Source organism: Pteropus medius, unplaced genomic scaffold, assembly GCF_902729225.1.
Source record: "Pteropus medius unplaced genomic scaffold, Ma_sr-lr_union100, whole genome shotgun sequence".
Classification (NCBI taxonomy): Eukaryota; Metazoa; Chordata; class Mammalia; order Chiroptera; family Pteropodidae; genus Pteropus; species Pteropus medius.
Genome location: NW_024356249.1, coordinates 15,115,861 through 15,134,038, shown reverse-complemented (window position 1 = coordinate 15,134,038; position 18,178 = coordinate 15,115,861). Strand labels below are relative to the sequence as shown.

The 18,178-nt window shown below is 34.2% G+C and overlaps 1 protein-coding gene across 4 annotated transcripts in view; it reads left to right on the top strand.

Annotated features, from left to right (window-relative positions):
• Positions 1 to 18,178, top strand: part of PTPRZ1 (protein tyrosine phosphatase receptor type Z1) — a 162,564-nt gene that overhangs the window by 47,837 nt on the left and 96,549 nt on the right. For all 4 annotated transcript variants that reach the window (XM_039860686.1, XM_039860689.1, XM_039860688.1 and 1 more), the window contains exon 2: positions 6,005 to 6,070. In XM_039860686.1, the coding sequence (XP_039716620.1) occupies positions 6,005 to 6,070 (66 nt within the window). The remainder of the gene's footprint in view (positions 1 to 6,004; positions 6,071 to 18,178) is intronic.

Genomic DNA, 18,178 nt, shown 5'->3' with positions numbered 1-18,178 from the left:
ACTTTCTTATCAAACAAAAAAAGCATTATAATAGAATATCTGAAGAAATAAAGAACTTTTATAGCCAGGGGATGTGTTCACAGGTGTTCTTTAATCAAAAACTAATTATCTTTTTAAAAGAACTCATATTTCTGATTTTATTTGTTTCTCTTCTGAGAGGAGATTTCTATTGTTTTGTTTCTAGTACTGGATAGTTTTAACTGCTGTAATGTTCAACCTCTATCACTGCCATTTCAGACCAGCAAGTCGGTATTCCGATGACTCAGTGGGTGGTAATTGCTCTGATAATATTAGACTGTTCCTAGAGGTTTCCGGGTCTTTCTCCAAGCGATTTTCAGCCATTTACCTTTCCTTGCCCACCCACCCCCAACCTCTTTAGAATTATTTATTTGATTATTACATACGCTTCCTTAATATTTTTCTTTATACTCAATATATGAAATATAGTCACACTTTTCAGTCAGCTCAGCAGAGCATCTCCTTCTTCTTTAAAAAAAAAAAAAAAGTATAGATAAGAGGGGAGAGTTGGATGAAAACAAAAAGTGTGAACATTGATGCAACTCTTGTACCATGGTGAGCCATCATCAAGAATAAGCACCTACCGAGAGTTATGCAGTACCATGAGAGCCCAAGTGGCTTCTTAAACTTTTGGTTCCAGATTTCCACTGCTTGGTGCTCATGCCTTTCCTCTACCTGAATTTGTCATTCTCTGCCTCCAAGTCTCTCCTCATCAGAGTCTTCCCTGAGGGTTTTAAAGATTCATCTCTAACTTTATTCCTTCCTTCTCCTCTGCCTTTCCAGATTTCTATCATCAATGGACTTCCCTTTTCCCTCCTCTGAAGTTCCTTAGTGATTTTATTCTAAAGAATGTGAAGTATGCTAGTATCATTTACTTTGGAAAAGTCTGCTAAGGAAATCTAGTCTTAGAATCCTAGACTTCAAACTTATATCTGTGCTTATTTCCTACCAAAAATTTCTTTTTCTGAGGACCAATCTATTTCTTCTCCCTGTCATATGTTTGGCCACTCTATGGCATTAAAGTACGTATGTGTATTTCGTCAAAGCACTGCTGCTAGATTATGTAGTTGGACACAGGTGATAAACAGAGTATTGTGTTAATCAACATGGAGCAGAGACTATCTTTAGGATAGGGCAAAATTAGAGGCACTTTTATAATTTGGAATATTCATAATGATATTTAGTAGGAAATGTTTTTTGTTTTTAAAATGTGAGCAAAAAGTGCTGTTTATGTCTTTCATATGGTGGTTGTCAAAACTTTGATTTCTATTATCTGAGTCTAAAGAAGAACAAAGGAATATACATATATACACACAGATACATATACATATTTGCATATACATAGGTGCTCAAGGTAAATAAAAGACGGAATATGTTGAAACAGAAAATCCCAAGGTTATCTGAAATAATATAAAGCAAATTTCTCTCAATTTTTGTAGTAGGTCGTAAAGCTACTTCATGAAGAATATTTTTAAGGGCAAATTTTAGAGTAGCCTTTAAGAATATTTACTAACATAATTTTCGTTGTTGTGTATCATGTGTACAATTCATTCCTAAAATTTCTTAGTTTTATCAGTACAAAACACACCAGACAGACCCAGCAAATACTTTTAAATGGAAAGAAACAAATTATAAAAATTAAAGAAAAACATCCACAGAAACTGAAAACATATCTGCATTTTATTATTTTAATTGATTTAAAAATGTGTAAGCACTTTGATAGATTCTATTTTGCATAGGATTTACTGGTTTTCAAAGTATATAATGCATCAAAAACAGTGAAGCTAGCTGCTTTTTTCTTGTTCATTGGAGCTATCACATCTCATCTATCAGACCTTTAAGTAGAATTTTAGAAGTGGGGTACTCTCTCACGCCCAAGCACTACGTAATTAGCATATGAATACGTAACGGATTGTTTGAAGTTAACAATTAAGGAAACAATACATAAAGGAAACTGAAGAGAGCTCCAACACCTGGGAATCTTGTATTGAAAATAGCTTTCTTGATGTAAGTAATTAAAAACCAAGAACAAATGCTCATTGTGCAGTGTTAAAGCCCCACAAGGAAAGTTAAAATCTGCTATTTGTTGTCATCGTTTAGACTGAGTCATTAAAACAAGAACTTACTGTTTTATTTATTTCAATGTAGTATTTGTTTAATGTAGGTTTTGTGTGGTATTTGATCTGAAATCATCAAAATGCATTTACAGGACAAAAAATCTTACGTTTAAAAAATATTTATATTTAAAACATATAATATATGACAATAAACCTTTTTCCTATGGTAGTGCAAAGTTTCAGAGGAAATTCCAACAGATGGCCAAGTCAAATTAAGGATACAGTAAATTTTCAATAATTTGTATATCCAAATAATTCCAGCTGGTGAATTTTTAGGTGTATTATTTTACATTTTTTCTCTTGAAGGTATACACGCTATAAGGGTTTCTGTTTGAGCAAAGCATCTGAAGAGAGTAATGAATAGGTCAGGAATCGTAGATGTTGGGGAAGGCTCAGTGGAGTAGGAAGAAAGAGCCATGCATAAGTGTTTCTATTTTTGTCACTGCCTATACAAACCACTTCTATTTCTTTGGCATAAAGTAGTTTATCTCTAAAATAGGGGTTATTTTTTGTAGATTGTTGAAGTCTGAGTCAAATGACCTTTGAAGTGCTTTCTAACATTTAATTGAATATATTCCTTGATCATGAAGAAATACTTGTCCCCAGATTTTAACCATAAATGATAACCATTTTATGGAACAACTCAATTTGAAAAATAAATTATGAACCTAATATTTAATTTTTAAGTAGAAAAACAAATATATGCATGGATATTAACATCAGGGTTGTTTATAATAGCCAAAAGAAGAAAAATCTAAGTATCTATCAGCTGATGAATGGATAAATAAAATGTGGCATATTCATTATGCAAACAAAAACTGCACTGGACAAAGTTAAACAGCAAGGAAGACTTTATGCAAGGCAATTGCATTTGGGAGAGAAGTCAGAATTAAGTTTGAATGCAACTCCAATGAAGCACTGGGGGTAAGGTCTCTTAAAGCCTGGAGTGAGCCCTGGTGGAAAGGTACTGCAGGACATTCAGGGGGAATCTGTGTTCACTAATTGAGTGTATCCAAAGGAAAAATAAGTGCATATTTTTCTGACAGGAGGTAGTTTTTGCAACTTGGAGCAGGCATCCTAATGAAGTTAGGCTCCTGTGCTCTCACAGAAACTGGAAAATAAAATTGCTATTTCCTTTGATGATTGCATGTCAAAGAGATGATTCCCATATTCCCGTGTACTTGAGAAGCATATTTCTGGTACTAAAACTGTCATGTGGTTGTGAGAATGATTTATATCTCAAAGGGGCAGAGAGAGAATTTATAATTACAAGTTTTATAAACTCTAAGAAAAGGTAGGTCAGAGGCCTAGAGTCAGGAAAAAGCCAGTTCAAAGTTTGTTATTCACGCTGAGAGGAACTTTAAGGCCATTTCGGTCACCATACAATATTATTAAACAATAAAAAGGAATGAACCTTGAAAACATTAATTATGGTGAATTAAAGAAGCCAGTCACAAAAGGCCATATATCGTGTGATTTTGTTTATATTAAATGTGTAAAATATCAAATCTATAGAGATGAAATAGATTAGTGGTGGTTTAGACCTGAGGGATGTGGGGATGGGGTTCGGGGCAGGAGCTAAAGGGTATGAGGTTTCTTTTGGGGATAATGAAGATGTTTTAAAATTGTAGTGATGATTACACAACTCTGTGAATATCCTAAAAGTCATTAAATTGTACTCTTTAGTGGGCAAATTGTATGACATGTAAATTATATTTCAATAAAGCTGTTACAAAAACAAATATGTATTGAAATGTGATATATGGCCAATGGAATATTTACCAATATTTATGGGCAATAAATTTTTTTAAACAGAAACAAAACACTTATTTTTCCAATGTATGTTTTGATTAATCTATGGATCTAGAATGTGTATATCTAGTAGCTGGTCTGTTTTTCAGTTTTTATAAAATAGTTTAGCAGTTATTTATTACCACGTTGTACTAATCAGAGAGTATATGACATGGAAGAGAGGAAAATTATTTCTACAATGTCCTTCAGATATTTGCTTCCCCGAAGTTAGGAACTATAAACAAAGAGAAAACAACTGTTTATCAAGAATAAAAATAAATAGAGTTTCTTTTCCCAATTGATGAGAAAGATCAATATATGTATGGTATGATATGGAATGGTATGATTTAAAATAGTATGGCGTGGTATGGTGTGGTATAGAACAGTATAAATAAATCTTTGCACTCAAATGAAAGCTATATTGACAGAACCTCTATTTATGAATAATATTTCATAAGTTCATTTGTAAACAGCTATTTGTAGCCATTTCTATAGAAACAGTTTTGTCAACACTGATCAGATTCCAAACCTAACTCCAAAAGATTTATTTTACCCACGATATAGTTGAAATAGAATACTAATGTTAGTACGGTCTGGAATTAAGGGACAATGGCACAAGAAGGAGGAGGATAAATCATAACCCCCCATTTCCTGGGTACTGGCATGATTACAGGAAAAAATTTGAATTATGCAGAGTGAGACTTTCTCTTTAAAATGTTTTGGGACCAATTTCTACTGTGGGGCAGGGGGTGTTTCCACACCAACAATTCTTGGACACTAACGGGGTGTCCTGTGATTCAACTCAATTCAACTATCTACATGGAAGTGGCATCAGATCCCACAGGTTTAGGGCTCAGTCCTACAAGGTTGTTCCCACCCCTTATACACTAGTCTCTAAGTCCATGTTGTCCCTTGTGCTCTGACCAACTGGTTATAAATTAGAGGTTCCGACAACATCCTTCCTTGGGTTTAATTTGCTATTGTGGCTCACAGAACTTAGGGAAACATTTTACTTACTAGATCACCAGTTTATTACGAAATGATATAATTCAGGAACATCCAGATGGAAGATGCATAAAACAGGTATAGTGAAAGGGCTCAGAGCATCCATGCCCTCTCCAGGTGTACCACGCTCTCCAAATCTCCACGTGTTCACCAACTAATAAGTTTTCCAACCTGGAAGTTCTCCATTGGCAGTTGGTTCAACCTCTAGCCACTTTTCACTCTCCAGAGGTTGGGGAAGAGAGGACCAAAAGTTCCAATCCTCTAATTACACAGTGGTTTCCGTGGCCACAACCCCAACATTTGGTACAGGGCCAAAAGTCACTTCATTAACATAACAAAAGATACATTTATGGCTCTGTTAGGGAATTCCAAGGTTTTAGGAGCTCTGTGCCAGAAACAGGGATGAAGACCTCTCTCTCTAGTCCTGAGGCATTCACTACTGTTATGACGCCCTAAGCTTCCCACTGTGTGACCCACTTCGGGCATCTCTGTTCCTCCAGGGGACACTGTCTAACATAACTTTAGTCTCGGCTGACATGCATGGATTTTAATTCTCATTTCCTCAAGGCACTTCATTTTAATTTCATATTGTAAAGGAAGCACATTTTGGAAACATGATAATGTCTGGGTCTCCTAGAAATATTTACAGATAAAACTTAGGTTTTATCTGTAAATATTGCTAATCAATAGAAAATATTGCTAATCAATAGAATTTTAAGCATTATACTTGGGGAATGGCAAGAAAAAATTTACAATAGGACAATCTTTTTTCTGATCCCTGTCTCCTGTTAGGATGAACCCTCTAGGTTGCTCCTGCTTTACCCAAAATATGTGCTTTGTCCCTGCTTGAACTTTGGCATTCTTTAAATATACCCCCTAACATTACACTATGAAAACAGGGACAGTGGAGTCTGTAATGGTGGTGGTTGGAGTTGGGAGGAGACACTGGGAAGGTGACATGGAAAGGAGTAATCAGGAACTATTTATGGTATGGATGATCTGGACATTTTTTATTTCTAAATTTAGACATGTATTTTTCTACACATTGATTAATGGGTTTTTCTTGCTTATAGATTGGACTTATGGATACTACAGACAGCAGAGAAAACTTGTTGAAGAGATTGGCTGGTCCTACACAGGTAAACATCATTGTATAATGAGATTCAGCAGAAAATTTTATTGGCTTTCTATCTATTTTTATATATAAGAGGAAACTTTGTAACAATCCATCTTTTTAACTCAGCTACATGGATATTCATTTAGATTAATTAGTAAAAAATATGTTATATGCAAAATGATTTCTAGTGGTCTTTCAATAAGCGGATTTGTTATTGTAGAGATACTGGTATCAGTTAGAGCTGGATGTGAATCTCAGGTCCACACTGCCTATATCTCCTTGGGAAATATGCATAAACTACCTGAGGCTCTAAGTAAAATAAATGAAATTGGCACAGTGCCTTATAAATAGAAAGCTCTCAGGAAATATCGGCTGTTGTTATGATCACAGTGATTTTTTTCATTCATTTAACAAATTTTGATGGGGTTTTTGCTCTAGAAGGGGCTTTCCACTGAATTACTGTACTGTGTTAATTAGACTCAGGGTCTAAAATGATTTTGTAGGATTGTCAGACTTAGCTTAGAGCATCATAAATATCTGAAGTTGGCTTAAAATAGTTAAAAACAGAAACTGTGATCCAGAAACCCTGGGGTAGAGGAGAAGCTCTAGGCCTGATGGGAAGAACGTGGGTGGCGTTAGATGGACCATGACATGCCTGCTGGCCACCTGAGACAGACTTGAGTAGTAGAGTTAGTTACTCCTTAGAAATAAGGTTGGATTAATAAGGTGTAATCATATTTGAAGGGCTTTAACCTGATCCTACCCAGTTTGAACTTTATAGATGAAAGGCAGCAGTACAATGAATTTTGTAGATAGGTATGCATTTTATTTCTTCTTTTGTTCTTCCCTCAAAGGTAGTAGATAGTCATTGTAGAAAATTTAGAATTTTAGAAGAATATAAAAAATCACTCTTTGTGGCGAAGTAATAGTCTGTCGTATATATGTGCCACATCTTTTTTATCAAATTGTCTATTGATGTGCATTTAGGTTGCTTCCATATTCTGGCTATTGTAAATAATGCTGCAATGAATATAGGGGTGCATATGTCTTTTCAAATTAGTGTTTTGGATTTCTTCAGATAAATATGCAGAAGTGGAATTGCTGGGTCATATGGTAATTCTATTTCTAATTTTTTGAGGAACCTCTATACTGTTTTGCTTGGTGTCTGCACCAATTTGCAATCCCACCAACAATGCTAGGCCATAAAAAAAGAAAGAAATCTCATCATTTGTAACAACATGGGTGGACCTAGAGGATATTGTGCTAAGTGATATAAGTCAGACAAAGGAAGACAAATACCATATGACTTCATTTATATGTGGAATCTAAAGAACAAAATAAATGAAAAAACAAAACAGAAACAGACTCATAGATAAGAGAATATTCTGATGGTTGCCATATAAAAGGGAGGTTAGGAAGCTGGGTGAAAAAGGTAAAAGGATTAAGTACAAATTGGTAGTTAAAAATAGTCATAGGGATGTGAAGTACAGCACAGGGAATACAGTCAATAAAACTATGTATTGTGATAGGTGGGTACTAGACTAATCATGGGGATCACTTTCTAAATTACATAAATGTCTAATCACTATGTGTACACCTAAAACTAATATAAAATAATATTGAGTGTCAACTGTAATTGAAAAATAAAATATATGTAAAAATCATTTTTTAGTTATTAAAATACAGCATTCTAATCAAAAAGATTATTTCTTTCTGTAAAACTTATAAGAAGAGTCATTGAAAATCACAGAGAATAAAAATGTTGATTACTCATAAAAAATCACTCTTTACTACCTCCAGGGATATCTACTAAAAATTGGTAAATTCCTATCAGGCCAGTTTGTTCTATTATGTTTATATATTTTATACATAGAGTTATGCATTCAATTTACACTAGAGATTATTTTTGAACATTTTCTCATTTCAGTGGTGATTATTGCTGATCATGGTACTTTAATGTCTGCCTAATATTTCATTAAATAATATTTTTTATTTTTATTCATCCATTATTTTTAGATATTTAAGTTGGTATAAAAATGACAATAAATTAATAGACAGATTGATATATGCCTTTATTTGTATTTTATCATTTCTCTATTAGAGAATACTTCAAAATTCTTAATACACACAGCCTAATTGCTTTACAGAGAGGTTACATGAATATATATTATAAATTAGTGACTATCCAACAGAATGCTAGCTAGGATGATGATTATCTTTTTGAAAATCTTTCCTAATTTGATAGCTTTAAAAATGACAATTTGCTTTAATTTATTTTGTTTGATTACCACTGAAGTCAAGATTTCAATTTCTATTAGCTATTTGTATTGCCTCTTCTGTGAAATAAGATAAATTAGAACATGGAAAATAAGACATCCATCAGAGCAAGAAAAATAAACAAATTAAGACTTACTTATGCTAAGTATGAGGCAGATCTGAATGATATTATATGGAAGGACCTGCCCTTAATTTACCCCCTTATAATTTGACCAGTATATCTAAGGAATATCGAGTTTTTATTTTTAATATTTTAAGTCCTGAGGAACATATAAAAGCAAAAATTTTACATAATTGTACATCGCTTTTATTACTTAAATGTAGTTCTTTATTCTGTTTTGTCTATATTTTGCTATTAGGAATAACAGATGTGAATAACTAACTAGTATTTAAAAATGGATGATTCATTTGTTTATCCCAAAAAAATCGCACTTTTTTATTAAAAATGTACATGTTATATTCTATTTGAATAAATTTGCATCTTATTTTCTTTGGATTTGATTCTAGGCCCCAGACCAATTTTTCTGTATTATATATTACATTTTTATTTTTAACTACTAAGAATATCATAAGCCATCTTTTAAAAATTCACCACTATTATTGTTTACATGATTTTTGCTATGGGTAGAAAGCAATATATACAATAAAAATCATCCTAGTTTAGTTTTTTAACAATTCCCTCATTTCAGAGGTAGAACTAAAGGGTTATTTTTCTTTAGACAATAAAACTTTAACCAGAGTACTCAGATATTCACCAACTCTGAGTAAAATGAAAAACAAGTTTAAATACATCCTTCATTCTCCCTAAACCTAGAATCAGAAAATGGAGGACTTAAATTCTAGGGGGAGAGAGGGTTACAGTTCTCCCCACCAAGGGCCGATTTGTGTTGACTGGTAGAGTGGTAGTGCTGTGTGTTTTCCAACAGACCAGGTTCTCTAAGCAGCTGGTTGTGCCTCATCAGATCAGAAGACAGAAGTTTTAACATTGAGTTTATTATTTGCACATTCTGTTATCTTAGGAGGAAGCCATGGAGTTCTTTTAATGGTCTAATTGTGTATAGACATGGCACCTATAGAGCGACCAGGCATTCATGGAAGAGTCTTTGCCTAAACACACAGTTCTTTGCTTCATAACCAGGTTACATCATTCTGCTTATAACTTAAGGCCTGCTGGCTTCAGCTCCTTTAGGAGACAGTCTAGAGATCAAAAACATCATTTGCTGTGGAGGTAGGTCTAATATCCAAAATATAGGCCCTTTTAAGAGGTGTCATTTGCAAATATATTCTCTCATTTGGATGGTTACCTCTTTGTCTTCCTGATGGTTTCTCTTGCCGTGTAGAAGTTTTTAGTCTGATATAATCCCAATCATTAATTGTAGCTTTTATTTCTCTTGCCATGAGGTCAAATTCATGAAATCCTCTCTAAATCCAAGGCACACTAGTTTAGTACCTATGTTTTCTTCTATGCAGTTTATTGTTTCATGTCTTGTTTTTAGATCTTTGATCCATTTTGAGTTAATTTCAGTGTATGGTGACAGATAGCCATCTAGTTTCATTCTTTTGCATGTGGCTTTGCAATTTTCCCATCACCATTTATTGAAGAGGCTTTTCTTTCTCTATTGTATGTTTTTGGCCCCTTTGTCGAAAATTATTTGCCCGTCTATATGAAGGTTTATTTCTGGACTCTCAGTTCTGTTCCGCTGGTCTGTGTATCTGTTTTTCTGCCAAAACCACACCATTTTCTTATTGTCGCTTTGTAGTATATTTTGAAGTCAGGCAGTGATACCTCTGGCCTTGTTATTTTTTCTCAGAATTACTTTGGTTATTCAGGGTCTTTTCTCATTAATACCAGTAGTTAAAGATTGATAGTATTTTCAATTTCCATGCATATTATTCCACCTAGAAGATGAAAATCTATACTAACTGAATTAAAAATTAAGAATAAATTAATTATAAGATTCTTAAATTTAACTAATTGATGAATGGCTGAAGTAAATTGTTTTTGACCATGCTTAGTCTTAATTTCATTCATAACAGCTTATCTTATTATCTGTCCCTTTTTGTATTGTGTTAGCATTTAAATTTGTCTTATTAGCTACAATCTCAGAAGGAAGGACTTGCCCTTGAATGCTTGTACATATAGAATTCTATTAATAAAAATTACTGAGAACATCAAAACATATGTCTGTAAGAGAGCTCATTGCTTTACCATAAGCCAGTTAGAAATATACAGAACATCAAACATTGTTGAAATGAAATCACTTTGGCTAAGGTTGTTTATGAAAGATTTCACAATTGTAATATGTGAAGAAACAATAGAAATCCTTGCTAACTACCAGATGGGTGGAGAAAGAAAAGGTGGAAGCAAAGAAGGTATTACTCTTTCAGTTGTGTGGATTTTTTTACATAGGTTAAAAACAACTTTCTATTCAGGATGTAGGCTACAATTATGCTGAGAAATGACGGGGTGGTAAATACAGTTGACAGTCCCATTTTTAAAGTTATTATAAGAAGGTGAGCTAGGTGTGTATATCACTTTGAGACAAAAGAACAATTGTAAATCTGGGAATATCAGTACTAAACTCCGATTCTTTCCTTAGTAACTTCAGTTCTTCTAAGGGTTCTGAAATTCATTTCAGAAAATGAATTTCCTTCTTCCTGTTAGCCTTAAATTTTCTATCATAATGCCTAAACAAAGACAATTCAGTGAAAATAATAACTAAGTTATTTGGTCTTTCTTTGATGTCATGAGCATGTAGCCCATGATAATGATGTGAAATATTAAAATATTCCTTCTGTTTGAATTGTTAGACCCTCACAACTTCACACAATGATGAGATCATCGGAAAAGAATGCATTTTCACTGCTCCATTTTAGAAGTATCACTATTGAAATCTAGTCTTTATTTACTGAATATCTAGTCTTTATTTACAGAATATTTAAAAATATTCTGTTCTTTCTCTTTCATTATATTTTCAAGAAACTTGAAAATGAAATTTTTTATATTGAAATATTCCCAAGTTCTTAACACCTAGACACCTTTAAAGTTTTAGTTAAAGGATTGCATTAGATATAAGTAAGAAAGGCACATAGGAGTCACTATTAGACACTTGGCTGAAAACTCCAAAAGGAAGGAGGCTTTAAATACTGAACTGATTGTTTCTTTAAATAGAATATTTGTCTAAACAGTATTTCCATTCCAATAAATATATAGACTAGAAAGTACTACTTACGGCAAACTAAAGAGCCATAATATGTTGTAAATAGTGTGGCTCGATGTTTGGCATTGAGTTTTTGATTCAGTTAGGTTTAGCGTTTTACTTCTTAACCTAGGAGAAAGTAAGGTAAATGTAATTCAGTAAATTTCAACCCATGTAGAATAATGGCTAATTTCTGGCTCATCGTTCCTCTTTTTACTTAAGAATCTGAAATATCTTTTTAACATATTATATTTTCCTCTTTGATTCATTATTCCTTATATTAAATAGTTCATTTATCATTTCCAACTTTGGAGTAAAAAAAGCAAGTTCCAGAACTCTATGTATAGAATTATTTCATTTCTGTTAAAAAAATAAACAAAAAACAAAAAACAAAACAAAACAAAAAAACCTGTACATGAGCATAGAAGAAAGGCTTGAAAAGATACACACCAACCTGTTGGCCATAGTTACCCCTGAGAAATGGGATCATGGAAGGCCAAAGGAGGCAGAGATGTTCACCATTTATTGTATACTGTTTATATAATGCCATTTTTTTTAACAAATATATTGAAACAAAAGGTTTTCAACATACTTAGATTTGTTTTAGCTAAGAAGGGCAAGGTATTTGGATAAAAAACACAGCTTTGGGTTTTCACCAGTCAAAACATAGGGCCTCTGCTTAGCTGAGTTGCAGTGAGAGGATGTCACAGACATCTAACCAGAGCAGAGAGGGTAGTTAACATCAGGCTTTCTCAACATCGCTAACACAGACTGACCAGTCTGCTAAACTACTCTGCATTTCAGTTTTTGTACTTATAGAAAGTTTTTAATAATGTCCTACTTAATTGTCCATGGATCAAATAAATGTTGTAGGAAAGTTCTTCAAGCAAGTTCACTGCAATCCAAGTGATTATTATTTGGCAATGTCTTAACTTGAGTCTAAACAGATTAAACAGGTCTGGGCGTATGTGATAATCTACAAAAGGATTTAGAAGGAGTTGATTTACTTGAATGCATATTATAGACGCAGGTATTTTCTATTATCTGTATGTTTAATACTTTAGCTAAGATTTATGTTCTGGGAAAAATTTCCTATGCTAAATATGATGAGTAGAGTAGGCTTTATTGTAGAGATAGAACAAGTTCAGTTAAATGATCTAAAATTCAGAGTTTGTCTACAACTATCATTTAATATATAATTCAAAAGATAAAGAGTGGCTGCAAAATAATATCACGATTAAATAATTGTTGCTAAATATATCTAACAGTAATACTATATACTAATGAGTATTCCACTATGAGTAAAGTTAAAATTGTATACATTCTCTAGTCCAGCCTCCTGGCAGCTAAAGATGAGAAAATCGAGCTGTTTTTCTTCAGTCTGTGTTCACACTTCTGGATTTCATGTCTATGTATGTTGTTCCGCCCTTTTCTGGGACTTCTTTATTTTACTCTCTGTGTTCTTTTCTCTGGAGTGCTCTAGTTTGTGAAATGTATATTTCAGCAAAAGAAAAAAGAGAATATATTACATAGTGAATAAAAAAAAAATCTAAGATTAGGCCACAGTTTGTGTTGTCACAGAAAATTAATTTAAATGTTTTCAACTTTTAGGCAAAAATAGCACTGCAATTATTTTAAGTTGACCTATATCACCTTCCTATTTTATGAATCAGTAAAGACTGAAGGCAACGTTTATTTGGTTATTTTCCTGTGTTTTCTGTATGGTAATTTTGACTCTTTAAATCAAAGATTTTTAAAGAGTTAAAAGATGAAAGATATGTAAACTACTTACTTAAATTTAGAAAGATTTCTTATTAACTATATTTTCATGACTGAAGCACAAAATTACAAAATGATTCTGAAATATATTCAGATATATTTAGGACTGATAGATTTTATTTTCTTTATCACTTGAATATGTACATGTGTCAATATGTCTGTCTCTTTATTCTGCTACCTATGAATACCACATCTCTGTTTGAACCATGTTCTGTGTTTTGTTTGGATAAGAGAGCCCTTGTCTGGGCCCAAGCTAGGACTTTTTCTGGCTGGAGTGCAGAGAATCTTAGAGGTCCTTTGTGGCCTCTGGCACACCAGCCTCGAACTGTTATAGACTGGGTAAGAAGCTTCTTAATAATCATGAAAGATTCCAGGATGCTTATAACAGCTGCCCAGATTTATTCTTCAAATTGTATAAGCCTAGGGTTTCATGGATTGGGTAAAGAACTTGAACTCTATTTAGAGGTAAGTTCAAAACAGTGTCTAATATCCTCGGGAGGTGATGGAAGGACCTGATGGAAGCCAGAACTGACAGAGAAGCAGTAGGGAGTCTCTGGGAGACAGTTTTATCATGACTCAGGAGGAAATCGAGGAGGAAATCCAGCAGCAGTAGCTGAGTGCAGAGTAGAGCCTGGCATCAGCTGGAGCAGGTTCCAGATTAAATGTGATGTTTCCGGGCCACTTCCCACCCAGAGCCTTCCTTGCTCTCAAATGCCTGCACCATGCTGTGCTGGAAACAAAGATCCCAAGCAATTCCACAGTTGGGCTCCTTCTCAAATAGTCAGAAATGAGAAGAGAAAGACCCTGGGTGTTCCAATGCTGATGCATAGAGCAGGCCAACAAAAGTGCAGGCATCCAGTTTAGTAAAGAAGCTGCCCATAGCTGGGGAGGTGATTGACAGTCTCCAGGAAGGAGCAGCAACCTTGGACTTAAAATCAGATACTTGTCCACGTGGGCTAAACTTCATTCCCTTAGGGGATACTATTCAGCTCTCTAATTTAACAGAATGATTTTTGATGACAGATGTCAAAAGAGGAGACCATACCCAGGCTGAGGAGATTGTGATAAGACTGTGTAGATGCCTTTCTGATCCATTTCTCCCAATAAATCTATGAATCCAGGAAGTGGAGAGGTCTAAGTCATTATCATGATGAGTGTCATGGGTGAGGATCTGATATATATTTTTCTCCCTAAATGAAAATCACTTCACTTATTTTTATTATTAAAAATAAGTATTTATAAATATCAAAAATATATTTATTTATATAAGTATAAAATATGTTTATAAATATAAATGTATATTTATAAATATAAAAATATATTTATAAACACAAAATATATATAGTATTTATTTATAAGCATTACTATTTATATAAACCTATAAATACTTTATATATGTATAAATATAAAATGTCTGAAATTTCACCCTCCAGTGATAACTGCTATTAATGTCTTCCATTGAAGAAACATAATTAAAAATAAAATCTCCCAACCCAGAAAGTCTCTTCATAAAGGTAGTAGAGAAAGGAAATGGTTTTATTACTGAATAAGCATTAAACCAGGATGTGATACACATCAAAACATTCCAATGAGATTGCAAAGACAAAAAGGAATCTAACTCTTTTATATAGTCAAGTGGATACAACCCATGACATACATGTTTTCAAGATAAACAATGTGTGGTCTTCAAGTAAGGACTTGACAGCAACTTTTGTCACAACATAGTTCATCCTCTATTTGCCTGATAATTGTAGTGACTTCCTGTGTTGGCTTATAGGCTTTATCCATAAGAAAAACAAATCTCATACCTTCATGAGAGGAAGTAGGTTTGAAAATTGGAACATGGTTACCCTCCGAGTTAGGCTCCTACCTTCCCACAGAAACTGGGAGATGGGCATTGTCTTCTTTCCTGTTTACACTTCATAAAAGATGGCTTCCAGGTCCTTGAGAGACATTCCTGGGTCATAAAGCTGACAAAAGTCTTGTGGACTTTTTTTGTTTTTGTTTTTTTCCAAAAAAAGATTTCTATACTTTCAAAGAGAGGAGAAAGACTTGCAATGATCAGATTTTTAAAGTAAATACTCTAAGAAAAGGAGGTAAAATTGATTCCCTATCTTCAACAGGAGAATTGTGTACTATTTTTAAGATTTGTTTGTCCTTATCCTTCCTAATTATTCTTTCAGATATTTTTATGACCTCTTACTAAATGTGCTGCTCTGTAATTTGCTTTTATCTCAATAATAATTTATGACTGTCTTTCTAGGTAAATGCATTGTAACTGAGTCAGGATGGAGGAAACAGAACTAAGCTTCTAAGGCAAAGCTTTATTTTCTTCATGGTGCCTCATGCCTAAAGCAGAGCCTCACACATAGTAGGTACCCAATAAATAGTTGATAGTTATTACCCTACTTTCATCAGTCTCATTGGGACATAGAACTAATTTTACCTGGGAAGAATTGTGACTAGTAATAACATAATTTTAGGGAGCCAATCCAAACCATTCTTGCAACAAATAGGGACATACAAAAAGTATTGTAGAGTGAGTTCAGAGCAAGTTTCCGTATACAAGAAGTAGCTGTGAATCTTAATGAAGTGGGAAACAGGAAAGGCTGTATTTTGTAGCCCTTTGACACCTGGAAACTGAAACAAAGTCACCCAGAATTGGGATCAGAGTAAATTCAAAATCGGGCATAAACCAAACTAGGTTATCTCTAAACGGGGAATGGCTAATCTAACTTTTTCACATGTATGATTCTTACCCTTTCATGAGCACCTCTCGGAAGTAAGAGCTGCTTACAGTGCTTTTTCTATAGATAACATATCATTTTTCTTTTCCAAAACCCCAAAAGTTATTTCTTGATCAGTTGCTTTTATACTTATAATACCCTCATATATCTTTGAGAAGATTTTTAGATTCGGTTAATCTTGTTTTAAAGTGAAGGAGTCAACTTCTTATCACTTCCCTGGCTTTTCTATCTGAATGTTATTATATTATCCTCTACAAAGGAAAAGTTAAAGTCTTGAGATTATTTGGTTAATTAACTGATATGTACCAAGTGTAAAACATGAGTGAGTCTCTGCGCTAGGCTCCGGGGATGCAGTGAAGAATGGAAGCAACTGCAAGCGTGCCACACCAATGATTACAAAGTGTGATAAATGCCCAGCGGTAGATTGTGGTGACACAAGGTCTAAGGGCCCCTTCGCAGCTTCAGGAGTTCAGGAAAAGCTTCCCAGGGAAAGGAACTTTCAATTGAAATAAAGCACAAGTAAGAGCTAATTAAGCCAACATGGGTGAAAGATTGTTCGAGGCAAAGGGAGCATCTGTGCTTACTGTGAGAGAAATCACTATGCTCCAGCTGCTGTAACACTTTTCCTGCTTTTGGACAGAAAACTAAGGAAAGTGATGAGAAAAAATTCTTAGAGCCTCATGAATTAATTCTGATTTAGCTGCTATCCTGTTCTATCCAAAATTCTGGATAATGAAATTTATACCACATTTTGATTGGCAATGATTATACTTTTAGTTATTGACTTACTTCGTATTAAGGGATGTCAGGCATGATTTTCCATCAATACTTTAGTTAGTAGACTAAAGGAAGAGGAACAAGTAAAAGAGACCAAAGGAGAAGGGTTTGAGGGAAGGGAGGTTTTACAGAATCCAAGTGGGAGAGAGTTTCAAGAAGACAGGACTAATCAATGTTGTCACATGACTTCACAGAGAGTTCACGGTGAGAAAAAGATTATGGACCTGGCCACATTCTAAGGAAGCAGCTGTTAGGGGGGTTGTTTTACTAGTTTGCCTGATGAGGGATGAGCTCTGGGGTCAGATTGTCTAACTGCTTGTCTGCAAAACTGGGCTCCATCAGCTCCACTTCTTTTTAGTTTTTCTGTCAAAAGAGCTAATATTGGTAGCACCTGCCTCAAAGGGTACAGCAATGATCGAATGAGTCACTATTTACTTAGCACTTAGAAAAATGCCTGGGACATATAAAGTGCTCAATAAAGACATGACTTCAAGTTAGATAAATCTTCTGTAATATTCAGAGCTTGTTTTGTATCAGGTTTGTATGCATCATACTTTTTATCTTCCTAAAGTAGCGATATGATTACTCTTCTGTTTAAGTTCTTTCAGTTGCTCCCCATCACCTACAGAATGAAAAACGGACTCTTTAGCGTAGCATATAGTGACTTTTGTAATCTGGTTCCAGAACTTCTATCCACCCCCTCTAATTATCTTTCTCTTTGCCTACTTCTATATCAGCATTTTCCAAAGCAGGTCTCTCTGATTCTAATTGTTCTTCACTGCATTGCCTGAATACCAAACCTTTGCACCTCCTTCAAGAAAGTGAAGCTTTCCTGATTCCTGCTGCCCCCGGACCAGTGCGAATTCCTCATTTTCATGTACTGTCCTGCACTCTCCTCTTTGTTGCACATAATGTAGGGACATGGCAGTTCCCGTGTTCTATTAATTTTTTCTTTCTCAGAGTGCGGCACATGGTATATACTCAGCAAGTGTTTGTGGCATGGATGAAGAAAGCTGAGAGGCAGATAGTATTTTCATTTTACAAATGGAGAAACAGAGATGAAGTCACTTGTGCGGAATCACAAAGTGATCAGGAGCCTGGAAACTTGAACCTTAGAATTGACTCCCAGCACTCTTTCCTGGTGGCTACATCTGATTCTTTTATTTAAGTGATGTGGGTAAGAATATAAGGCATAAAGCTGTTAGATTTTTAAATTCTTATGTAGACATAAAATACACTGGTTCCAAAGCCACTGTGTTTGATATAGTCTTTTTTTTTCTTTTTTCTTTTTGCATGTGTCTTTTTTAATGAATGTATTAAGAGCACTTCCTTCTGAAAAGTAAGGTCATG